The 26,853-nt window shown below is 44.7% G+C and overlaps 1 protein-coding gene across 8 annotated transcripts in view; it reads left to right on the forward strand.

The window, feature by feature from the left end:
* The first annotated feature begins 15,814 nt into the window (after positions 1 to 15,814).
* Positions 15,815 to 26,853, forward strand: part of FAM193B (family with sequence similarity 193 member B) — a 31,541-nt gene continuing 20,502 nt past the window's right edge. For 4 of the 8 annotated variants that reach the window (XM_030326505.1, XM_030326521.1, XM_030326514.1 and 1 more), the window contains exon 1: positions 15,815 to 16,109. In XM_030326505.1, coding sequence (XP_030182365.1) covers positions 15,900 to 16,109 — 210 coding nt within the window. In that variant the 5' untranslated portion in view covers positions 15,815 to 15,899. The other 4 variants (XM_030326551.1, XM_030326535.1, XM_030326558.1 and 1 more) reach the window with 4 other exon arrangements.

Genomic DNA, 26,853 nt, shown 5'->3' on the forward strand with positions numbered 1-26,853 from the left:
AAAAGCCATATATGAAAGACCCAATGCTAATATTATCCTCAATGGGGAAAAACTGAAAACTTTCCCCCTAAGATCAGGAACAAGACAGGGATGTACAGTCTCGCCACTGTTATTCAACATAGTATTGGAAGTCTTAGCCTCTGCAATCAATCAGACAACACAAAGAAATAAAAGACATCCAAATTGGCCAGGAGGAGGTCAAACTTTCACTCTTCGCATATGACATGATACTCTATATGGAAAGCCCTAAAGATTCCACCAAAAAACTTCTAGAACTGATTCATGAATTCAGCAAAGTGGCAGGATATAAAATCCATGCACAGAAATCAGTTGCATTCCTACTCACCAACAATAAAGCAACAGAAAGAGAAATCAAGGAATCGATCCCATTTACAATTGCACCAAAAAACATAAAATACCTAGGAATAAATCTAACCAAAGAGGTGAAAAATCTATACACTGAAAATTATAGAAAGCTTATGAAAGAAATTAAAGAAGACACAAAAAAATGGAAAAATATTCCATGCTCCTGGATGGGAAGAACAAATATTGTTACAATGCCCATACTACCCAAAGCAATCTACATATTCAATGCAATCCCTATCAAAATAACACCATCATTCTTCACAGAGCTAGAACAAAGAATCCTAAGATTTGTATGGAACCAGAAAAGACCCCGAATAGCCAAAGCGATCTTGAAAAAGAAAACCAAAACAGGAGGCATCACAATCCTGGACTTCAAGCTATATTACAAAGCTGTAATCATCAAGACAGTATGGTACTGGCACAAGAACAGACACTCAGATCAATGGAACAGAATAGAGAACCCAGAAATGGATCCACAAACATATGGCCAACTAATCTTTGACAAAGCAGGAAAGAATATCCAATGGAATAAAGACAGTCTCTTCAGCAAGTGGTGCTGGGAAAACTGGACAGCAACATGCAGAAGAATGAACCTGGACCACCTTCTTACACCTTAAACAGAAATAAACTCAAAATGGATGAAAGACCTCAATGTAAGACAGGAAGCCATCCAAATCCTCGAGGAGAAAGCAGGCAAAAACCTCTCTGATCCTGGACAGAGCAAATTCTTACTCAACACGTCTCCAGAGGCAAGGGAAACAAAAGCAAAAATGAACTACTGGGACCTCATCGAAATAAAAAGCTTCTGCACAGTGAAGGAAACAATCAGCAAAACTAAAATGCAACTGACAGAATGGGAGAATATATTGCAAACGACATATCAGATAAAGGTTTGGTATCCAAAATCTATAAAGAACTTATCAAACTCAACACCCAAATAACAAATAATCCAGTGAAGAAATGGGCAAAAGACATGAATAGACACTTCTCCAAAGAAGACATCCAGATGGCCAAGTGACACATGGAAAAATGCTCAACATCACTCGACATCAGAGAAATACAAACCAAAACCACAATGAGATACCACCTCACACCAGTAAGAATGGCTAACATGAACAACTCAGGCAACAGCAGATGTAGGTGAGGCTGTGGAGAGAGAGGATCTCTTTTGCATTGTTGGTGGCAATGCAAGCTGGTGCAGCCACTCTGGAAAACAGTATGGAGGTTCCTCAAAAAAATTAAGAATAGAACTACCTTATGACCCACCAATTGCACTACTAGGTATTTATCCACGGGATACAGGTATGCTGTTTTGAAGGGACATATGCACCCCAATGTTTATAGCAGCACTATCAACAACAGCCAAAGTATGGAAAGAGCCCAATGTCCATCGATGGATGAATGGATAAAGAAGATGTGGTATATATATACAATGGAGTATTACTCGGCAATCAAAAAGAATGAAATCTTGCCATTTGCAACTATGTGGATGGAACTGGAAGGTATTATGCTAAGTGAAATTAGTCAGAGAAAGACAAAAATCATATCACTTTACTCATATGAGGACTTTAAGAGACAAAACAGATGAACATAAGGGAAACAAAAATACAAACAGGGAGGGGGACAAAGCATAAGAGACTCTTAAATATGGAGAACAAACAGAGGGTTACTGGAGAGGTTGTGGGAGGGGGGATGGACTAAATGGGTAAGGGGCATTAAGGAATCTACTCCTGAAATCATTGTTGCACTATATGCTAACTAGCTTGGATGTAAATTAAAAAATAAATTTAAAAAATTATCTATAGGGGTGCCTGCATGGCTCAGTTGGTTGAGCATCCAACTCTTGATTTTGGCTCAGGTCATGATCTCACAGTTCATGGGTTCAAGCCCTGTGCTGTCAGTGCAGAGCCTGCTTGGGATTCTCTCCCTCTCTCTCTCTCTGACCTGCTCTCTCTCTCTCTCTCTCTCCCTCCCTCTCTAAAAATAAATAAACATTTGAAGAAGAAGAAGAAGAAGAAGAAGGAGGAGGAGGAGGAGGAGGAGGAGGAGGAAAGAAAATGCCCCCTCCATAAACCAAGCTCTGTGAAAAGCTACCTTGGATGTGGAAATCCTCAGCCCTGGAGGACCAGGCTAGAAGCATAGGACATTTCTAACACAAGGTGCTCTCCAAGAAGATTTCTGAAGGGAGGGTGTCATCCTTGTAACTAACTGCAAAGACTTATCTACAGAAAAGAATGTAGCCACATTAGCTTCCTCTCATCTCCCCAGGGGATGTACCACCTCTTGGATAGAAAATGAGAGTGGGCTTTGGAACAGAGGAAAAGAAGTGCCTCAAATTCAAGGCCACCAGTGTGGTTCAGCCCAAATCAGAGTCTCTGGAGGCTCTAACAGAGAACTGCTTCCTTCTTCAAGGAGATGGCCAGGGTGAGCCAGATTCCTGGACCCACTGCTCTCTTCCTCCCAGAGCCGCTGATATACAGAAACGGTAACAGTCCGTTTAACAGTCCGATAACAGAGCGATGGTGGCAGAGACCCAGCTTCCCAAGGGCCTAAGGGCATTCCAGCTACACCAGAACAGACTTCCCCACACCATACAGTGGGGTTCTGGAAGCAGCAACATCCAGAGAAATCAACGTGCTTTTGGAGATTCTTCAAGCTTTCCAGGGTCCTATCCTGTAAACACCTTCACCCAGGACTGACCAGGGCAACAAAGTTGTGGACCCACCATGGGAAGGAAGACATTCTTGGAATGGTAAGTAGGGCCCCAACCCAGTTAACAGGAACAGTAAAAGACATGCAATGTGTTGGGGTTTTTTTTGAATGGGGAGGAATCTAAGCTATTCCTATCACCATGATGTCATCCATTTAATAGATCAGCATGACACCGTGTGGGTGAAGGTTGCTGTGCACGAAGTTGTTGCCCAGAGACTGGATATATCTTATGGCATCATGAGGTTATGTGTGCACTCCAACTCCTAAAGTTCATTCATTCATTGTTGCTCACAGGCTTTCAAGGCTCACTTGCTACAGGGGCGCCTGGGTGGCGCAGTCGGTTAAGCATCCAACTTCAGCCAGGTCACGATCTCGCGGTCCGTGAGTTCGAGCCCCGCGTCAGGCTCTGGGCTGATGGCTCAGAGCCTGGAGCCTGTTTCCGATTCTGCATCTCCCTCTCTCTCTGCCCCTCCCCCGTACATGCTCTGTCTCTCTCTGTCCCAAAAATAAATAAACGTTGAAAAAAAAAATTAAAAAAAAAAAAAGGCTCACTTGCTACAATGATGTGCCTCTTTCTCCTGACCCTGAAGATGCACTTTCCTTTTCCTCAAGCTGAACAATGTATCTACATTTCATATAATACTTTGTGTTTGGAGTGGGGGGACCTCTTCTTTTCTCCTCCCTCTTGGTAATCCAAGGATGCATGAAACAGCAGCCCTGTGGCAGCCAGCTTCCAAGATGACTCCTAATGGTTCTTCCTTACTGGTATCCATGGTCCCGTGTAGTCCCTTCTCACACTGAACAGTATTGATCTGTGCAACCAATAGGATGCTGCAGAAATGAGAACATGTGACTTCCAAGGCTGGGTCATAAAGGCATTGCATTTCTGCCTTGCTATCACTTGGATCACTTACTTGAGGGAAACCAGCCACCAAGTCAGGAGGACATTACACTAGCCTTGTGGAGAGGCCCACATGGTGAGGAACCAAAGCTCCTTCCAATAGCCATGTGATGAGCTATCTTGGCTCCATCCTGGGAGAAGATCCTCCAGCCCCATCAAAGCCTTTATATGATGTGGCCCTGAGTGACATCTTGACTACACCTCATGATAGACCCTGGGCCAGAACACCCAGATAAGCTGCTCCAAATTCCTGACCCACAGAGAAATGATGTGAGATAATGTCTATTTTTGTTTTAAGCCACTAAGTTTTAGTGTAATTTGTTACTAAAACAGTCCCTCTTGCCAATTAACTACTCTGAAGAAGCCACCTTCTTACAGGCCAACTTTTAACTGGTGTTATTATTTTTAAATTCTCTGCAGACACACCCCTTATTGCCTGCATCCTGAATAGAAGCTTTCATCACATACCCAATGTGGCTACACGGAAGCCACCCTGAATTAACTACTTGTCAAGAAGCCAATGTAATGGGCATTGTGGATATGAGCAATGTAGGATCCCTACTCCCCACAGACTCAGGTCCCTGGGTGTGGGCTCCAAGCCCATTGGAGCTCACATCTCTTGCAGACTACTAGTCCTCTCATCTACTGGCCCCACTTGAAGCCAAGAAATAATAGTGGGACTGGGGAGTGTGAGAGTGGGCTGCCCCCTGAAGACTCCCCATCCATACTCTGCCCTAATCTGAATGATTTCCTACCACAACTATGTATTCTCAGGAGTGCAGAGACTCTTCCTCATTTCCGGTGAGGTAGAAGAATTCTTCTTATTACTTCAGTTTGACTATTTCTGTCTGCAGAGAATTTAAAAACCGTAACACTGGTCAAAAGTGCAGACATGGAATGCCACTTAGGAAAAATTACTAAAACCTGGAGTTACAACATTATCATACTATTAGAAAATTCTCTCTAGAGCAGTGGGTGGCAGGGGGCTGGAGGGACAAACTTAAGAGTCAGAATGCACTGCAGTGGAGCTATTTTTGGCCAACATAATGGTGATGACTTCATTGTTGTTTCCATGATAAATCACTGTATTAGCTGACTTCTGACAGGGCAGGCTATATTAGTTATCACAGTATTTCAGAATGCTCTGGCCTTTAACTCTCTCTTGGCCAAGATCTTGTTAGGACACTTTTGTTTACAAATATCTTACTATATGTGCCAGGCTCTGTGCTGAAGGGAGCAGAATATGCCACCCCAAAAATATGCCTCTTTGGCATAAGGATTATTGAGCTATAGTCCCTTGAAAAACAGCAGGTACAAGAAAGGAACTCTGACCTCCCTTTTACTTCCTGAAAGCAGGAGATAAAATTCCCATGTGAAAGATGGTCTGCCTATACCAGGAGTAGAGAAATGTTATTATCACCAGAAACAGGGAACTGAGGCCAAGAGAAATCTGTACAAATAGATTTTGTTAAAATAATTCTTATCTTTAGTCTTGCCATTTTAGTTACTTTTCCACAATTGCCTCTCTTTGTTCAACCTACTATATAAACACTTAGGCCTGGCCACCTCTGTGGGTCTTCAATTTCCTGTGGTGGTTCCCATGCACATGTGAAAATCTATATACTTTCTCCTATTAATCTGTCCCATGTCAATTTAGTTCTCTGGCTCAGCTGGAGACCCTAAGAGGATGGAGGTAAAGTTTTGCCTCCCTAGAGTACTAAGTTCTTGGTTTATATGTCACAATCCCATGGGACACTACTTTTATCCCCATTCTCTATATGATAAGACTGAGTCCCAGAGAAATCAAGGCCTTTCCTGAGGTCACATAGCCATTAAGTGGTCGAGCTTGGACTGAAATCTAAATGTTTGAGTCCCAAGCCTACAATGTACAGAGGAGTGAGTCACAGATGGCTTCAAAGAAAAAGACACCCTTGGACTGGCCGTTGAATGGTCAGTATAAGTTTATCAGACCCAGGAGGAGTAAAGGAGAGAATACAGTGTTTGAGCACAACAAGGTTGTAAGATGGGGTTGAAAGGTTGAAACCCAGGGTTCAAGGAAAACGGTGCTGAGGATAGAGGCTGCTACAAGCAAAGGCCAGCTCATGAGGGCCCTTAAATACCAGGCTTGGGGACTTGCAACTTACCCTGGGTGGCAGGGGGGGCGGGGCCTCCTGGGTGGTCCTAAGCTGGGGAGACATAGTCAGACTTGGTATTTCAAGACAATCTGGGGACAGCATGGAGGCTGAATTGGAACAGCAGTTCTCAGCATGGGTGTGGATCAGAATCATCCAGGCTGCTTGTAAAACACACCTGGAACCCACACTCAAAAAGTGTGATTCAACAGGGCTGGAAAGAGGCCCAGGGATCTGCATTTTAACATTTTCCAAGTGATTCTGATGTGAATCATCACTTGAAGAAACACCAGTAATCCAGAGGGAGAGAAGCAACAAGGAAGCTAATTATGAGGTTGTTGCCAGAGACAAATGATGAGTCCTGGACTCCAACAGTGGTAAGAAAAATGAAAACAGCCTTACTGCTATGGCAGGATAATGTTTTTATAATGTGACCCTTTGTTTTTCTTTTTTCTGGTAATTCATCCCCCAGCTCCTTTTAAATAGCTAGTCCATGATGTGATCATTGCCCCTCGGGAGTGGGATGTGACAGGACAGAAACAAATCTTTCTGGTATGATGTATTGGACATGTTCCAAATAATACAGGAGTTGAGGGTGGGGGTGACAGTTTTAGATGAATCAAGACTGGCCATGAGTTAATAACTGTGGAAGCTGAATGATGGCTGCAAGGGATTCATTATAGAAATCTGTCTACATTTTTTTTAGTTTTATTTGAAAATTTTCAAGTATTACTGGATTTGGTTTCAAAAAGGACTTAGGGACAAGGAGAGAAATCTCAGACCTAGCTGAAAAGTTCTGCGAAATTCATGAGTAAGAGGAGGTGGGGAGAATTGGCCCAGGAGAAGAGGCTCTGCCTATAGGATACTTCTGTGCCTGAGGGAGAGAACTCATCTGATTTATGTACTTGGGAAGAATACAGTGCATGCTCTGCTCAGCTCTGCTTTTCTTCCTCTTAGGATCTGCCACATCCACTGCCCCTTCAGGGACTCTGGGAGGGAGGCCCACCCAGTCGAGCACTGCCATGACTGGAGGACAGGAAGGTGTCTGCCTAGCTCAGGGGTTCAGTTGCCCACACCGAGCAAATGCTCCACCTTGGTCTTTGTCAGCAATTAGGCAATGTCCTGGCCTTCACCCACCTCTCCTTTGCTTCATTTTGTAGTATGTTTAGAACCCTAGTCAGGAAGACAGTGCCATCTACTGAGGGTCCTCCAAAGACCCCAAAACGAGGGCTTCTGAGGTCTGGAGAAAAGGGAGTGCAAAAGAGGAGGATGGAGGGAAGTGATGCGAGTACACAGGGGCTGGAGTACAGGGCAGAAAACCCAGGGGCAGAGAGGAACATTGTCCTGGGAAACAGCAGCACCTATCATAGAGATGGCTCCGAGGCACATGTAGGCAAAAAAGTACCTAGCTAATCCCACAGGCAAGAGTGGCCTGCAGCTGGAAGACAGCTGGGGTCTCTAGCAGATGAGTGAGTGAGAACAGGCAGGTCTCAGCAGCAACCAACAGCACCAATGACATCTCCATGAATGTCTATGTAGACAGATGACATTGAGAACTAGATCCCCAACACACACACACACACACACACACACACACACACACATTAGGTAAGGCTCCAGGGCCCCAAAACAACCTCCAGGGAAGGGGTAAAACCCTCAATTAGCTGAGATTAAGTTTCTGCCACTCCAACAGAATGGGAGTTCAAAATAGAAATTAAGTTGAGTTAAAAGAAAACTTTAATTATATTCCTTGCACAGGTGAATTTATGGACAGATTCCTCCTTGCTGGAGTAGATGTTTTGAAGGCAGAATCAACAAGACTTGGAAGTCAAATGGATGATGGGGTGGTGAGGAGGAGAAAGTCTCTCCTCCACTTAAGAGATTTATTTCCCGAACACCCCAGGCTAGTTCAGGTTCTTCAATACTGTCTGCAAAGTTCTCCTGCCTCCCCCCAATGGTCTCCTCTCATGGCCCTGTAACATAGGTTCAACTGTTCTTACCCACTCAATTCATGATTAGGAACAATAACCAATTGCTCTAATAAAGCAACCTACTTAAAGACTTTTTCTATTTACTACCTAGAAAAAAACATATTAGAATTGTACCATTCAGACTGTACTAGAGTCACTGTAACAGTGGGGCTTGTAGGGGTGCCTGGGTGGCTCAGTCGGTTAAGCAGCCGACTTCAGCTCAGGTCATGATCTCGCGGTCCGTGAGTTCAAGCCCCGCGTTGGGCTCTGTGCTGACAGTTCAGAGCCTGGAGCTTGTTTCAGATTCTGTGTCTCCCTCTCTCTGACCCTCCCCTGTTCATGCTCTGTCTCTCCCTGTCTCAAAAATAAATAAAACGTTAAAAAAAAAAAAAACGGGTGGGGCTTGTAGGGCTTGAGAAAGGTTAGAGCAACAAACACACTTCCCCTTCCAAAGCACCTCATCTAGATGCCCTTTTTCATTCTTCCCTTGTGCCTAGACCCCACCACCCTCATAGAGGGTCCAAATCTCACCCTGGGTTTCAAGACCTTTCACACTGGACCCTAGCTCTCATCCTCTCCAACCTTATTTCTTCTCCTCTAACCCCCCTCTCCCTCTTGGGGGAAGTGGGGAAAGTCAGCCTCAGGCCCTCCTGCCCAAAGTTGCAAGCCCATTCTCAAGTTTAGAGGGAGTTGGATTGAAGGAGAGGGAAGGAAAATTGGCTACCTCCATCAAAAAGTGCTAAGAAAGTCCTTAGTTAGCCTGAGGTACAACTACAGGACTCAAGGGGAGGAAGGGGCCCTGATCCGCTTTCCTCTGGTAGAATCACTTCTTCCCAGAAGCTGGCCAGGATGAGGGTGGTGTGCTGGGTGAGGCTCAGTAACTGCATTGGGGCTGGATGAAGCTGAAGCTGGCTTCCCATCTGTGGAAGGCCCACTGGTGCCCAACATCACCTGTGCAGATGGAAACAATGCCAAGGTGGTAATCCACTTTGCACTGCCTTTAGAATTTCCCGTCCCCCTCTCCACTCAAGCAATTAGTTAGTTCTGTACCCACCACATTGGGTGGGAAGGAAAGTAAGTCAAGGTAAAACTGGCAAACTATCCTGGATTTTGTATTCCATGCCCAAGCCCTTACAGACCTAAGTGATGAAGCCAGTGGTCTTCAAACTTTTGACTGTTTGAAAGCAGTTTGAAAAATTACACACTCTCTTGCATGGGACCTGCAAAATAAATTGTAACACCCAGCACAAAATGAAAACATAGGTCCCTTACTCAAATCTTATTAAGAATTTCAAGAGGATTGGGGTGTCTGGGTGGTTCAGTTGGTTAAGCGTCTGACTTCAGCTTGACCCAGGTCATGATCTCATGGTTCATGGGTTTGAGCCCTGCATCAGGCTCTTGTGCTGACAGCTCAGAGCCTGGAGCCTGCTTCGGATTCTGTGTCTCCCCCTCTCTCTACCCCTCCCCCACTCATGGCTCTGTCTGTCTCTCAAAAATGAATAATCATTAAAAAGAAAAAAAGATGTTCAAGGGAATTAAAGAGTATACTTATCATGATGAGCACTGAGTAATGTACAGAATTGTTGAGTCACTATATTGTACACTGAAACTAATAACACTGTACGTTAACTATACTGGAATTAAAAATCTTAATTTTAAAAAAATTTTAAGAAGACAAAGGCAAGGCATTAAGCCAAGCTCACAGCCCTTCTCAAGGTGGTGCCCTGAGTGGCTACACAGGCTGTGCATCTAGGAAGCTAGTCCTGCTTTCATACACTTTTGAGTTAGCATGTAAAAATATACATATAAATACACAGTTGCAGAAGATGTAGCTCCAGTATACTGTATACTTGATTTAAAAATATTTTCTTCCAAAATGGGCAAAAGACAGGAATAGACACTTCTCCAAAGAAGACATCCAGGTGGCCAATAGACACATGAAATGATGCTCAACGTCACTCATCATCAAGCAAACACAAATCAAAGCCACACTGAGATACCACCTCATGCCAGTCAGAGTGGCTAAAATGAACAAATCAGGACTATAGATGCTGGCGAGGATGTGAGGAAACGGGAACCCTCTTACACTGATGGTGGGAATGCAAACTGGTGCAGCCGATGTGGAAGACAGAGTGGATGTTCCTCAATAAATTAAAAATAGACCTACCCTATGACCCAGCAATAGCACTGCTAGGAATTTACCCAAGGGATACAAGAGTGCTGATGCATAGGGGCACTTGTACCCCAATGTTTATAGCAGCACTCTCAACAATAGCCAAATTATGGAAAGAGCCTAAATGTCCATCAACTGATGAATGGATAAAGAAGATGTGGTTTATATATACAATAGAATGCTACCTGGCAATGAGAAAGAATGAAATCTGGCCATTTGCAGCAACATGGATGAAACTGGAGGGTATTATGCTAAGTGAAATAAGTCACTCAGAGAAAGACAGATACCATATGTTTTCACTCATGTGGATCTTGAGAAACTTAACAGAAGACCATGGGGAAGGGGAAGGGGGGAAAAAAAGTTACAGAGAGGGAGGGAGACAAACCATAAGAGACTCTTAAATACAGAGAACAAACTGAGGGTTGATGGGGGTTGGGGGAGAGGGGAAAGTGGGTGATGGGCATTGAGGAGGGCACTTGTTGGGATAGGCACTGGGTGTTGTATGGAAACCAATTTGACAATAAATTATATTAAAAATAAATAAATAACATAAAAAATATTTTCTTCCAGTTCTCAGAGCAGCAAAAAAGTTTATTTAAATTTTTTTTAACGTTTATTTAATTTTGAGACAGGGAGAGACAGCATGAACAGGGGAGGGTCAGAGAGAGAAGGAGACACAGAATCTGAAACAGGCTCCAGGCTCTGAGCTGTCAGCACAGAGCCTGACGCGGGCCTCGAACTCACGGACTGCAAGATCATGACCTGAGCCGAAGTCGGATACTTAACTGACTGAGCCACCCAGGCGCCCGGCAAAAAAGTTAATTTAATGTATGAGAAATGTTTGTCCTGACAGCTCATCTCTGTTGAATGGATAAACAAACTATGGTACTTCCACTCAGTGGACTACCACTCAGCAGTAAGAATGGATGGGCTATGGTTACACACCACAACATAGATGAGTCACAAAGTAATTATGCTGAGGAAGAGAACTCAGGCAAAACAATTCATACTATATGAAATGTAAAATATCCATAGAAACAGAAAGCAGATCAACGGTTGCCTGGGAAGAGGGGATGGATTAGAATCATGTGGAGCCATATGGCTAACATCTCACCAAGGGAACGTGAAGTGAAAATGATGTATAGTCATTTCTGGGTATTGCTCATAAAAACATCCCATGCAACCCTCACTCTGTCTTCTTCCCCATCCTCTAGTTGAATGGAGAGAACCTAGATGAAGGGACAGCCACAAGATAGGAGGAGACTGGATTCCTGAATAAGTGCATGAAGCAAATCCCCTTTGACTGGCATTGGACTATAACATGAAAAATAACTAAACTATTATGGTGTTAAACCCCTAACATGTTGGGATTGTTGGTCACAGCCAGAGGCCAACCCTAACTAACACATAATCCAATGCAATCTCTACCAGAAGATAGCTAGCCAGTCTTCTCAAAGTAAGGTTCCACCCCAGGGGCTTAGGCTGGTTTCTTGACTGGCAGACTCAGCACTGATAGTGGCGAGGCTAGCTGTGGGAGGGAGCAGTCCATGTTGCTGGGCCAATTTTGTCATAAACCCACTGAGAAAATCCCAAAATGGCTAGGAAGGGGGACTGCCTGATAGTCACAGAAGGTGTCATACTGCCCACCGGGTAAAAGAGGTTCTTCCATAGTGAGGCCCTTTTGGTGAATGTCCACCTGAGACACAAATCACTTAATGCTCTGAAGCCACTCTGGGTAGTTTATGCACATTTGTCTTGCTCAAAACTTACTATCACTAACCTTCAGTCTGTTTCCATTCAAGTTTCTGACCAATAGACTAAACCATTATCCAATGCCCAGGAATCAGTGTGTCTGTACTTCAGGGCTTCCGGGCACATTTCCCTTTCCTAGGTCCCTTAAGCTCTCTTGGAGGAAGTCTGGGTGAAGCCAGCACACTGTGCAGAGCCATCTATAAAATGGGCTTTAGATTTTTCTTCCTCAGTCAACTTATATCGTAAACAATTCCCCATGAGACCATGAATATCAGTAACAGGAGAGGAATGTAAACAACTTGCTCAGACAACCTACTGCACTTGTGCCTTTAGGGCTTGCTTGGACCCAGGCCATATATGCCACTCCTCTTGGTAATAGAGTACTGCTGGCCACCCCTGACTTTATGCCTGGGTAGATCAGATAACATGGTACCTTAGGTCACCTGGTAACCTGGTATGCCACGGTCAGACAACCAGTTTCACCAGACTCCTGGAGCAAGTCAGGAGCATCTCAAAAGGAGATGCTACTTGCCAAAGGAGGGCATAACTTTGTTCCAAAATTCAATGCCTGAATATAAAGACCAAAGGCAGAACTACTTACTCTGCAACCTGATCCAGTAAAACCTTCTCTCTTCATATGGTCCCCCCTAAAGTTGACAGCTTTCAAGTGACCCAGTAATAAGTAAAAGTAATATACCTAAATACAGTATATTTTGCCACACAAGTCTAAAGAAGCCCACCAAGTATAGTACCTCTTTTATTAGTGATAGGGAGTGTGATGTACAGCAACTTGTCCTTAATTTTATAGGGAATATCTCAACACACCCCAGACCCCTGGATAGTGCACTGAGTGGACAGACCACTGTATATTTGTGAGATTTATTATCTGCCTTCTAGCACACACATCATGCTTACCAAGTCATCTAGGGTATCTCCTACCTCCTGTTCTCAAGGCCCATCAGAATGATGTCATCAGTGTCACAGTAGATTACCCTGATAGCCAATGGAATGGCGATTTGGTCAAAAATTCCTGGGGCGCCTGGGTGGCGCAGTCGGTTGGGCGTCCGACTTCAGCCAGGTCACGATCTCGCGGTCCGTGAGTTCGAGCCCCGCGTCGGGCTCTGAGCCTGGGGCCTGTTTCCGATTCTGTGTCTCCCTCTCTCTCTGCCCTCCCCCGTTCATGCTCTGTCTCTCTCTGTCCCAAAAATAAATAAACGTTGAAAAAAAAAATTCCTGTAAAGTAAGTGTGTTCAGAAAGTGACATATTCCTGAAGCAAAACAGTAAAGGTTTACTGCTGCCCCTGCCAGAGGAACACAAACTATTCCTGAGGTTTGGTATAGAAGAAAAAGCACTTACTAGACCTACAGTTGTCTATTAGAGGCCAACAACTGCACCCACATGATCCAAGAATGACCACCCTGAAAAAGTGCCTGCAACTGGAGTCCTTACCAGAATAAGTTTGCCATAATGCTCTGTAATTCTTAAAGACAATCTATCTTCTCCATCAATAAGGAAAATGTGGCACATGAAAAATACATGTAAAAAAGTATAAAAAGACATACATACATATATATATGTGTGTGTGTATGTGTGTGTGTGTATATATATATATATATATATATATATATATATATATATATAAAGGAATATTATTCAACCTTAAAAAAGAAAAACATCCTGTGGTGTCTGAGTCAATTAAGCACCCAACTCTTGATTTTGGCTCAGGTCATGATCTCATGGTTCCTGAGTTCCAGCCCCAGAGCGGGCTCTGTGCTCTCTCTCTCTCTGTCAATAAATAAACTTTAAAAAGAAGAAGGAGGAGGATGAAGAGGAGAAAATCCTACCATTTGCAACAACATGGATGAACCTGAAGGACGTTTTGCAAAGTGAAATAAGCCAGTCACAAAAAGACAAATATTGCATGATCTCACTTATATGTGGAGTATTAAAAAAAAAAAAAAAAAGCTGAACTCATAACAGAAAGTAGGATAGTGGTTACCAGAGGCTGGGGTGTGGAGAAAAAGGGATTTTTTTTTTTTTTTTAAGGTGGAATGGTGGTTTCCAGGGGCTGCTGTGGGAGGGGAGAATAAGGAGTAATTATTTAACAAGTATGGAGTTTCAGTTTTGCAAGATGAAAAGAGTTCTGGAGATGGATGGTGGTAATGGTTGCATACAATATGAATGTACTTAATACCACTGAACTATATGCTTAAAAATGACTAAGATTAGGGGGTGTCTGGGTGGCTCAGTTGGTTAAGTGTCCAACTTCAGTTCAGGTCATGATCTCACCATCAGTGAGTTCGAGCCCTGTGTCTGGCACTGGGCTGACAGCTCAGAGCCTGTGGCATGCCTCAGATTCTATGTCTCCCTCTCTCTGCCCCTCCCCTGCTCACTCTCTCTCTCTCTCAAAAATAAAATAAAACACTTTAAAAAAAATTTTAATGGCTAAGATCGTTAAGTTTTATGTTGGGCATATTTTGCCACAATAAAAATAAATAAATGGGGGGGGGGGGGAAGAGTATCTAGCTTCTATTCTGTCCAAACTAAGAGGTCATGTTGATGTAGTGGGAATCACCCTGAAATCCTTCAAATCTTTGATGATGGCACTAATCCCCATAATGAGATGAAGTATTTTTCTTTTTTCTTTTTCATTTTTTTGGGGCAGAGAGTGAGGGAGAAGGGCAGAAGGAGAGAAAAAGAGAATCCCAAGCAGGCTCCACGTTCAGCGCAGAGCACGAGGCAGGGGCTTGATCCAGACCCTGGGACTGTGACCTGAGCAGAAATCAAGAGTCAGATGCTCAAATGACTGAGCCACCTGGCCACCTAAGATGAAGTATTTTTCGTTTAGGTTCCTGGCACTTAAGGAAAGCTCCAAGGCCATGTAGCACTGCTTCTCAAAATAGCCCTTGCTCCCATTAATTAGGCTAATGTCATTATTCCGTCTTCTTAGTGATACCAAGAGCAACTCTACATATAACCACTACATAGTTGCAGGGTACCACTGGCCCTGGCATGAGGAAGATTGCACTCAAAACTTTTTCTAAAAATGTGCACCATGTGCATATCTCATATATTCAAAAAAGTAGGGAAAACTCATTTTAACAATTAAATACATAATTATTACATTTTTAAATGCTCCTTTGTGTACCACTCAAAATCCTCTCCTGCACACAACTTTTGGGAAAACACTGACCTAGTATGTGCCCCAGTCATTTTCATCTCATCACACTGGTTGTAACTGTGTATTTAACTATCCACTTTCCCCACCAGACTGGGGACAGGAGTGGGGTCTGAGCTCTGCTATCCCAAGCAACGAACGCTGGACTCCTAGTTGACCATACGTTGCAAACAAAAGACCCAGACCATTCCCTCGTCCCTTTCACCTCAAACTATCCACGGGCCCATGAGTTCCGGCTGGCTGATGTTGAGCAGCCACTTCGCCTTTTTTGGCCTCGATTTTTCTCCGCTGCAAAATGGGAACGACCATGCCTGCCTCCTCGTGTGAGGAGCGACTCTGCAAAGAGTCAGATGGTGGGTGTGAAAGTACTCTAGAAAATAATTAATTCACTCATCCATTTAGTAGGCAGTTATTACAGGCCCGGGGCGGTACAGCACGGTTACCACAGCAACCACCCTTCCCTGGCACAGGTCGCATCCCGGGAGTCCACCAGTTTCTCACTCTTACAGAACTTCAGGTGGTGACCTTATTCAAAATGGCGCAGGCAGCCTCGGGGGCTAGTGCGGCGGCGCGGCCGCCGCGCCCTATGACCTGCTGGCAGCAGCAGAGGGGGGAGCCGGGCGCCGCCATATTGGCTGTTGTCCTGCGAGGGGAGCGGCGGCGGCGGCGGCGGCGACGACGCGTGTGGAGCGAGGGATCGGCGCGAGCAGCGGCATGACTCGGAGGCGGAGCAGGCCGAGCGGCGGCGCGGGTCGGCGCGAGCGGGTGCGAGCCGCGGGGCAACAGAAGCCCCAGGCTCCCGAACCGCCGCCGCCGCCGAGCCTGGAAGCTGGAGCGGGTGCAGGGCCCCCGGAGGCGCCCGCGGAGCCGGACCGCCACGGCCCCAGGGAGGAGGACGAGCCCAAGTTGGCTCCCGGACCACAGGTACGAGCGAGCGAGGCGAGTCCGGCCGCTCCGGCACTTTCACCTCCCGGGAGCGGGGCCGCGGTGAGCTTGGGGATGAACCATCTTCCACCGGCTGGGGCTGAGGCTTTCTCCCCCGAGGCGGGAGTGGAGGCTGGACCCTTCTCTCCAAGCCGGAGCATGGCCCGTCCTGTCCTGTGACCAGGCTGCCTGCCCTCTCCCGCCGCCTCCGGGCTGGAGCAGGGGCTAGACTTTGTGGTCCCATACCCACCCACACTGGGACTGGGCTCTGATCCTGAGGCCACAGCCCAGCTCTCTGCCCTTCTCCCCCTGGGCCCACCTGCTCCACCACCTACCCACAGAGCAGCCTGGGGCGCTCTGGCCTGGAAGGCTACAGCCCCTTCCCTCTCCCCCCACCCTGGGAACGGCCCCACCCTTTCCCTTCACTGCCTGCAGCCACTGCCCCCTCAGCAGCTGTGTGCCCCCAGCGTATGTCTCCTGTGGCCTCCCTCCTTTCCCTGCCCAACATAGCAGTTGGAGCAGACTGTCAGGCAGCCCCGAAGACTATTTAGTGGGGCTCCTGCACTGAAGTGAAAACCTAGCAAAGCCTTCCCTTTCTTCCCTCTATACCCCTGACCCACAAGGTGGCCCATCTCAACCCTGAGATCCCTGGGTTTGGTGAATCCTGCTAAGAGTGAGTAGTAGTAGCAGGATTCCGCAAAGCCTCCAGCTTGCCACCTGGAAGAAGGTCACTTTCTTTTGAGCAAAGGAGATAATGGGAGGTACCCTGCCAGTGTTCACTGAGAGCCCAAGCCCGGGGTGACATGAGCCTCAGTTGCTCCGGGAGGGTTGTGGCACATGGGGCTGGGTGGCTCGCCCTAAGCTTGCTCTGACAAAAGAGTTTTGAGTTGGTCTTTTGGCTGAGCCTGCCAAGGAAGGCAGGCTCCTGCAGGAGTCTTGGAGGGTCGGATGCAGCGCCGGATGAGGATGAGGCGTGGCGGAAGATGCGTTTGGCTCTGCAGACACTGCATCGGGCAGCAGGGGACTCTGGGAGGCTGGTGCAGCCAGAAGGCATGGCTCTTGACAGCCTTCTAGTAGAATCTCTGGAATTGTGCATGTGAGTGGGGATGTCATTTGGGGTACCATTGCCAGAAAGCCTTCCCTAACTTTCCCAGTTGTGTGAGGTGCCCCCTTTGTGCCCACAGCCCCCTGTGCTTCCCTTTGGTAGCACTCCCCATTCTTCAGTGAGACATTCTGTTGATGTATCTGTTCCCTGCACTGCACTGTGAACTCCGCAGGGGCACAGACTATGTCATCTATCTCTGATTCTCCATGCCTAGCCCTGGGCCTTGCTGACACTGAGTAGAAATAACTAGGTGAATGGGAGAGAGAATGAATCCGTTGAGAACCTGTGCTTATTGTAACCTAGTTTTGATGCTGGTCTCCTTTGTGTTTCAGATCACAGTAAGATTTTTAATTAATGAAAATGTCACCACTTATTGAGTGTCAGAAGCCCCACCTTCACCCCCACCCCCTCCCCTGGGCTGAGACTGGTTCCAAAGGATGCAACTCCCCAGGTTGGACCCCACCCTTGCCTGGTCTGACTTTAGACCCTGAACCTGCTTCCCCCCTCTAGCTTTCCTCTTTTGCTTCTCTGGGCCACCCTGGGAGTCCAACAAAAGGAGAGAGTTGGGATAGGGAGAGCCAGGGGAGCTGTTGTTTTCTCTCCTTCCCATTCAGACCAGCAATATTTTAGGGTCCCCTGCCACTTAGGTGATAGTATTCATGGCCAAAATTTTGGATAATGGCTTAATCATTTAATTTTTATTTAGGACGCAGCTTTCCTAAGAGCTATAATCATCATTATCTACTCCACTGCCTGACCTGCAAATTCATTAATTTATTCATGCCAGACACTTTACATACCATACTTCTAATCTTCCCACCACTCCTGTTCTTTCCTCAGCATTTAGTACAAATGTGATGAGTTAACTATTGGTTTAATTATTAGTCTACTTTTGCTGCATAAACTCTGAGAGTGCAGGAACCACGTCAGTTACCATTGTACCCCTATGCCTGGTGATTAACAAATATTAATGAACTGAAGGATATAAATACGATTACACTGTTTTTCAGATGAAGAAACAAATGCTCATATGACATATGCCCAAATAACTCCCACTATAGGTCACAGGTGCCTCCTGGCCCCCCAAAAAGGACACTCTTGTGTACTATGTGGGATTTACAAGGCATTTTTTTTTATTATAGCCACAAAGAGGTAAAACAAACTGACAAACTCTTTTCTGATTGTACCCCACTTTTTTGCTAGGGAGGGGGTTTCTGAATGCCAGAAGCAGACTTTTGTGCCCTGGTGAGAAGCACCTGCTGAAAGGGTTGGAGTCATTGTTCTGCCCCCTAGCGTGCCTGTGGTGAGGATCTCTGTCTCCCACTGCCACTTAAAACTCTGTGTACACAGAGTGGGTCAGCAAGGTGAAACTCACTGTCGCATGCCAAAAACAGCGAATAGGACCACTTCCAATCCACAGATAGGTTCTAATGTCCCAGGTCACATATTGCTTTGGTTTTGTTTTAAGCCAGTTTCTTAAAAGCCAAAAGATTCCTACAAACTGGATTTGTGCCATGTCTTAAAACTCTAAAAATCTGGTGCCACTGAGCCCAATTTCTGCAAGGCAGTAATATGAAGTTTTGAGTAGTGTCTGCCCCTGATATGAAGGACACCCTGATCTGTGCCAGTCCCTGGGCTAGCTGGGAATGCAGAAGTGAATCAGACATGGTCCCTGCCCACAAAGGGCTCGTGGTTCAGAGAACATGTATATAGTAATCACAGGTAGGCTGGAAGAGCCATGATTACTCTGAATTTGGGTTCAAAGGCCACTCTGGTTCCATCCAGACCCTTTCGCTCACTTTGGTTACTTGTACACATTTAATTTTTTTTTTTTAAGTTTATCTACTTATTTTTGAGAGAGAAAGAGAGGGAGAGCATGCGCATGCACAAGCTAGGGAAGGGCAGAGAGAAAGAGGGAGACAGAATCTGAAGCAGCCTCCAGGCTCTGAGTGTCAGCACAGAGCCTAACACAGGGCTCGAACCCACGAATGGTGAGATCATGACCTGAGCCTAAGTTCGATGCTCAACCGACTGAGCCATCCAGGCACCCTGCATTACTTGTGCACATTTAAATGTGGGACCTTGAGCTAGCTTATTGGGGATCCCAAAAGTCCTTATTTAGAATTGTTTCAGGTCACTAAACTTTATTGATCTGTTCACTAACAATCGAAATCCTCATTCACTAAACTAAAACTGTTACTACCTTATTAGCAAAGAACAAAAAACCTTACAAAGCAGCTGAATAAGGCAATAGTGAGAAAGTGTTTAATGTTCCAGACTTGGGGTGAACTCCAAGCTCAGTCTCTTTCTAGCTTTGTGTTCCTGGGCATGTTTTTTTCCCCTCCCTAAGCCTCATCAGCAACATCACAAGAAAATGGAGCAACCCACGTAGCACCTAGTACATCAAGGCTAGAGCAGGAGTTGGAGATAGTGGGAACTGTGCCAGATGGCCATCCAAAGCCTGCCAGCTCTGCTTCTGTCTTTCCATCTCTCTTGGACCACTCAGCCTGCAGTCCAGGGGCACACTCAGTAAACCCTCAGGAGACTTGCCAGACTGTAAACCAGCAGTTGGTGCTGGTTGAGCTCATCTGGTGTTTCCCATCTCTCATCTCTATGGCACCTGCTAAGACCTGCCTGGCCCAGTTTAAAGAGACTCTAGAGACCTGGTTCCCCACTGCTCAGAGTTAAACCTGCTCCCTCAAGAGATTGGAGCACAGGATTAGTCAGTATCTTTATTGAAACCATCTCATTATGTTTGATCCACTGAACAAGCATTATGACCTCTGTGCTAGGGCTTTTATTTTGAGCACAAAGATAAATAAGATAGTCCCTATACCCAGGAATCTCCCCCCTTAAAATCGTTGCCCACCCAGCCTGGCCACTTTCACTGCAAGTAGTAGGAAATGATACAAGAAGGGGTGGATCCCTGCCACCTCTGGTTCTTTGTAAGCCAGTAGAGATTCACTATGTAGAAATGTTAAAGGGCCTTTGAAGATGAAGACTTAGCTGCTGAGATTTTTTTAATTTTTAATTTACTTAAAATATCCCCAGAGCTATTATCTTAATATCTAATATCAGATAAACTATTAAGATCCTAACGACTTTATATACTGAACCTAGAAGTTTTAAGAGCAGGGGCTATATTTAACTCATTTGTGGGGTATTTAGTGTGCACGGTCCTCATGTGCTCAATAAGTGGCTGTTAAACCAAATGAAAATAAAAGAAGTAAAAGTTAGGTTTCTTCCACTTTGTGCTTACCAGCTTCTACTGCTGGGCCAGGCTGGCAGTCATTCATTCATTTAGGCCCGTGATACACACATCACACCCAGTCTCCCTCTCACCTGATCTGGTGTTCATTTATTCTGCAAATACTAATGGACACCTGATCTGTATCAGACCCTAGGCTAGCTGAGGATACAGAAGTGAATCAGTCCCTGCCCACATGTGTGTATTAATTGTAGTTAGGCTAGAAGAGCATCGCTTCCTCTGAGTTACGGTTCAAATCCTAGATCCTAGTACGCAGCCTTTCAAAGAGTTTTAGCCCTGTTAGCATGTTTTCTCACATGTATGACAGTGATGCCAGAGTCACATTAGGGCAGCAAGTGCTGCATGTCAAGCACTTAGCACAAGTGGTAGCTATGATTATTATAGATATTTGGTGCTGAAGATGCACAAATATGATAACCAATAGAAGATTTCTCAGAGCTGATGCTTCAAGGTTGAGTAGAAGTTCCTTTAGAGAAGGTGAGAGAAAGTGTCTAAACAAAGAAAGCAATGTAGAGATCCAGAGGCGAGAATTGCCCAATTCAGGCAGAGTAGCATGAGGTCAGGCTGGAGAGGTTAGCAGGGTTCTAGAAAACCACAGCAAGAAGTTTGGGCTTTATTCTGCAGGCAGTGAGGAATCAATGAAAGCTTTTAAATAGGAAAATAAACATGTTCTTGGGTAAGTTCTCTGATAGCATGAGAGGACGTAATTCTCAGTGGAAGAGGTAGCTGTGATTGCTTGATTCCACCTCTTCCTCATCCTAGCCTAACTAATCATCAGATCCTCCGTGTTTTGCTGGATTCTGTCCCAGACCTACAGAATTAGAGTCTCTAGGTCCAGAGCCCAGGAATCTTGTTGTTAAACTGCCCCAGGTAATTCTGGTATGTGGCTGGGTCTGCTAACTGCTCAGTTGAGGGTGGTATGAGGAGCTTTGTGGAAGCCTAGGATATTCTTCAAAGAATAGGGCTTCCGGAGAGAGGAGCTTTTCCATAAGCAGGAATAGAAACAGCCTTAGTTTTAAAAACAAAAAACAGGCTTTCCCCAGTTTTCCAGTTGTTGCCCCATTAATGTTATTCTCCAACTGCTGATCTTCCCTTGTGTATCCAAACTCTTACCATGCCCATTACATGCTGTCATCTCTGCTGAATGATCAGGATGCAGTGAGTCATGGGACACAGGTCCTGCCCTCAGTGTTCTCAGTGTTGTGGAGAAGACAGATCTCAAAAACTGGGACACGTACGATAAGCTCTATTCAAGAGGTATGTAACAAAGCATTAGGGCATCCCAGAGCAAAGCAGTTAATTCTGCCTGTGGACTTAGAAGGAAGTAACACCCTAACTGTGCCTAAAAAAGAAGAGGCAGAGGGGAACAACATCAGTGAGGGTGTGGTGCTTTATATATTTGGGGAAAGAATGGATATTGGGGAAAGGAGTGGTTAATGATTTTTCCTGGCAGGATGTGCAGAACAGAAAAGGACTAAGGAGAGAAGGTCTTGTGTCCCAGGAAGGGCCCTTTGTTTACACCCTTTGGTTCTGTGCCCTTGCTCCCACACTCATCCTTCAACCTGTAGGTGGATGAACATGCTGCAGTCCTAGGCCATCTCCTTTTAGTCCCTCCTCAAGGCTCTCAGCTCTCCAGCAACTTTTGTGGTTCTCTCTCCATTCTGAAATGAATAGGTTCTTCATCTACTCTGAAAAGTGATATAGGGAAACTAGATAGTAAGAAGGACCCTGAAACATGGAAGGGTCTTATTAGGAAGTTGTAGCCAGAGATCGTGGATGGGGGGGTTCAAAGGGGCCTTGAAGGTCACCTGTCTAGTCCTCTGTCCTGTGCTTCAAGTAATAACTTTGGATTGGGCAAGTCTCACTTAGTAAGTTTCCCTGTCATTTCTTCCAGGACAGAAGAGGAAAGAAACTAACGGGTATTGAGCACCTACTGTGTGCCAGGCCCAGGCCAGGTACTTTACATAATTTATTTCCTTCTGTCCTCACAACTCTGTGAAGTATGGTTTTATTCTCATTTCATAAATGAGGAAATTGAGGCTCAAAGAAATTGAGTAATTAAGATAATACTGAAATGGCAGAACTGGGTTTTGAACTCACAACAGTCTATCTCCAAAGTTCATACTCTTCCACCCATGAGAAATCCATGCTCGGGTGACAGAGTAGGTTATATGATTTGCCTGAAGTTCTAAGTTATTAAGCAACAGTTTAGGCCTTCTTTTGGCTGACTGCACCCAGAAAGCAGGTTCAACAGATGAGCTAGCCTTGGGCAGGTGGAAGGCCACTGGGGTCAGAGAGACTCGTTACCCTATCCTTGGCTGAGCTTGTACAACCAGAGAAGATTCTCCACAAACTGGCTGATATGAAATAGCTGTTCATCCAGGAAGGAACTGAGACAACAGACTGAGTGGGAGTTTGGGTGAAAGCTCTAGGGCACTGAGGTGCACTTATATCACCTCGTTAAGAATTAAATGTACCTCTGATTGCCAGCCTCAGAATGGTCTGAGATTCTTCACACTGATGCCCTCTCATCAGTAGCCCAGAGTCACAAAGATAGGCCTTTTAGCATAGCATATCCAGGAAGTGGCTAGTTCAGCTTGTTTTTAGACTCTGTCCTTTGTATAGAGCAACTAAAATGTGAGCCAGGTGGGCTTTTAAGCATTTATTCATTTATTCAGTGAATGCCTGCTATGTGTCAGGTCCAAGCCAAGCCTGGGTTCCCAGGCACACTTAAATGACCAAGATGCACTCCCTGCCCCCAAAGAGTCCTCATCCCACCAGGGGTTTGAGACAGACAGAATATGTCTATGGCGCAGTGTGATAGGTACTATAGTAAAAGAATTAGTTCTATTCAGCCTGGTCCAGCAAAAGCTTGACCTTTGACCAAGATCTTAGGGCATGAGTACAAATTTGCTGGGGAGTGGAACTGAGATGCTGAGGTTTCCAGGGCACAGTGTATTTGCTGGAGGAGCAGTACGAATAGAACCTAAGATTCTCAGATGTTAAGCTTGGAAATGAAGCATGGAGAGGTCAGCTGGGGCCAAGTCATGAAACACGGGGTCCAGAAAGTGCTGCAGTAGTGAACTCAACCAGAAAGCCAGGAGATTAAAGAGAGACCAAGGTGGGAAAAGGAGCTAAAAGAAGGAGATACTCAAATTGGATAGGTACATGAGAAGGCACATAATAAGCTTACATGAAGCAGAGAAGCCCAGTGCCCAGGTTGGTTGGTTGGTTTTAATTTGTATATTATTTTGTTACATTAATTTTAATTGCGTGTTATTTTAATTTGTGTCCCTGCCTGATTCTCCAAAATGAATATGAGGCATCTGGGAGTTTGGGAGTATTGATGTCCCCATGCATGAACCTGCCTGGTTTAAGCATGTGTTCTTAAGGCAGAAATTCTATGTTATTCGATGTTTCCCACTACCTAGCACAATGAGAATGGGCTCTGAGCATGTTCACTGAAGGAGGAAATGAGTGGGTGAATGGAAGAGTAAGTGGCAGTGACTGAGCTGGTGACTTTTGGTAGGCTGGGTATTAATAATTTTCTCTGCTTCTGGAAGAGAATTTTAGCTGCTACTGTTGTCTTCTGCCTTGGTGACAGGGAGGCTCTTGGAGTTGGGTGCCTTGAGAGTTGAATGCTCTAACGGGCCATTTCAGAATAGAATTTGGAAGCTATTGCAGGACCACTGGTTAAATACAGCATATGTCTTGGGGGAATCCTCTACAAACATACACAAACTCTTGGGATTAAAAGGAATCCTTGAGAGAAATGAGAACAGGTTTAGTGCTGGCTGTTAGATCCAGCCTCAGAGCAGACCTTGATAGCTGCCTCGCCTGGTGACCTGGGTTATTCTCCAGCAATTCCCAAATTGTGGACAGAAAGATGAGGTGGGAAATTTATGCCCCAAAAGAGCTATCCAGACATGCCATGAACTGTATCATTGTTAATAATCGCCATTGCTTACTGTGCACCCACTGGGTTACAGGCACCATACCATTAGAGACTTTACATTAGCAGTTTTCAAAGTGTTTGGTCTTAGGGACCTTTTATACTCCTAAAAATTATTGAGGACCCAAAAGAGCTTTCTTTTGTTGGTTTTATCTGTTCATATTTACCAAAATAAGTATTAAAGCTGAGAAAGTTTAAAAATATTTAGTTACTAAATCATTTAAGAATAACAATATTAAACCTGTCATGTTAACATACATAATTTTTTAATGGAAAATACATTTTCCAAAAAAATAATAGAAGACTGGTCTCATTTTCATTTTCACAAATTTGTTTGTCTGGCTTAATAGAAAGAAGCTGGATGCTCATATGTGTTTCTGTATTCCGTCTGCTGCAGTACACTGTTTTGAAGTATATTTTAAAAATCCAGCCTCAAACAGATGTTGTTAGAAAAGGAAGGAGTATTTTAAAAAAATTTTTTTAATCTTTATTTATTTCTGAGAGAGAGAAAGAGAGACAGAGCATGAGCAGGGGAGGGGCAGAGAGAGAGGGAGACACAGAATCCGAAGCAGGTTGCAGGCTCTGAGCTATCAGCACAGAGCCCGACGCGGGGCTCGAACTTATCAACTGGGAGATCATGACCTGAGCTGAAGTCAGATACCCAGCCGACTGAGCCACCCAGGCGCCTCTAGGAAGGAGTATTTTAAAAGCCTTTCCAGGTGATTGCTGATAATTCTTCTTTGCAGTGTGGAATCTGAGACCATTTTAATGAAGTCTTTGCACTCATTACATTAAAATCTGTTGGTTTATCTAGCACTTCGAATGGATTTTTTTTAACAATGCATGATTCTGAAACATCATGCTTTGCTCATTTGGAAAATAGGTTCACTGAGTTATGCAGCTCTTCCAAATGTTTTCCCATTTCATTTTACAATATCAAAAAATAACATTTGTCACTATAACCACCATTTACACCAGAAAAGTCTAAGGATTGGGAAGCTTTTGATTTCATGATGGTGGGTACAAAATTCTAATTTCCAAATTTCCAAAATTCTGAATTTTGCCTGAAAGCTTGAATTTTGTCATTGGCCACAAGTAAAAAGTTGTTTTCCTGGAAGTGATGGGTTCATTTTGTTCATTTTTTGAGAAAATGTCTGGCATTTTTCAAGTCTGAATAACCAGAGTTTGTCAGTCATTCTTCAAGTAAAAATGGTGTTCCATGAGAAAAATTGGCTTCCTTTTCCTTTGATTTTAACTATTCTTATCCAGAAATATCTAGAATACCCTAGCATAATGTTTCTCAGGCCAAGACAGAAAAGTCTTGGACCTGGTCAGGTGAGAGAGCAGAGATATAGTTGCATATGCCTGCCCCCTGGGCAAGGAGTGGCTACAGTCTAGGGTTCACCTGGCTCCTTGACTGCTCTGGGAATTTGCATGCTAAAATAGGACCCTTGTGTGAGTAACCCCACACTCCAGAGATTCTGGTTTTGTCTAGAGTGAAGCAGAATTTAATCTTGGAGTCTTTTTTGAGCAGATCCCAAGTCTAGAACCTTTCCTAGCTCTTCCCCTATTTTTTTCCTAGTTCCAGATCTTTAGCTGGAGAGGCTCTGACATTTAAACTGAAGTAAGAAGGAATAATTATTGTCCAGGGCTCCTGAGTTTAAGGATCAGTTCCCTACCCATTATGATGAAGAAGAATGGTTGGGTGTTTCATTCATTCTATAAACATTTATTGTTCGTGTTCTTGTGTGGGGATACTGTGCCTGGTGTAAAAAATGCAGCTTGAGAACAGCTACTTTAAAAGCCTGAGTTGACTTCAGGACATAAGGGGTAATGATTGACGGGAATTTGAAAAATGGCAGGACATTGCAGTCAAAGAGAATTCTGAACCAAGAGCTTTTCTATAGCAAAGCAAAAATTTGCAGGAACAGTGATAGTACTGACTGAATATAACATCTCTAGGACTTGGGATTCTCACCACCCTCTGGCAGTAGAGATGAAAATGTCAGAGAAAAAAGTCCCCAGGTTCCACCATGCATCGTATTCAGGGGCAGGCACTAAGATTTAGGATTAAGACAGCTTTGGAGATAGCCCCAAGAATTGCCAGGCCAGAAGAAAAGTATACCAAGCTCATGACAGTGGATAACTGGTTTCCAATGTAGATTTATTAAGAACAGAACAGCCAGAGGGCCTAGGTGATGATAGATTGAGTGTCTACTGTATGGCTCCTTTGAGCTAATAAGCTTTGCATCTCTAATGTCACTTAGTCTAGACAACCTTATGCAATGTAGGTGGTATCATTCCTGCTTCAGTTAGGACCTAATTAACTTTCTATGCCCTGTGTTTTCTTTTCTTTAACTGGAAAGACAGCCTGTCCTGTAAGTTCACTTCCATTGATGGCTAATCTCATTTATAATGT

The sequence above is a fragment of the Lynx canadensis genome, chromosome A1 (genome assembly GCF_007474595.2).
Source record: "Lynx canadensis isolate LIC74 chromosome A1, mLynCan4.pri.v2, whole genome shotgun sequence".
Taxonomy (NCBI): domain Eukaryota; kingdom Metazoa; phylum Chordata; class Mammalia; order Carnivora; family Felidae; genus Lynx; species Lynx canadensis.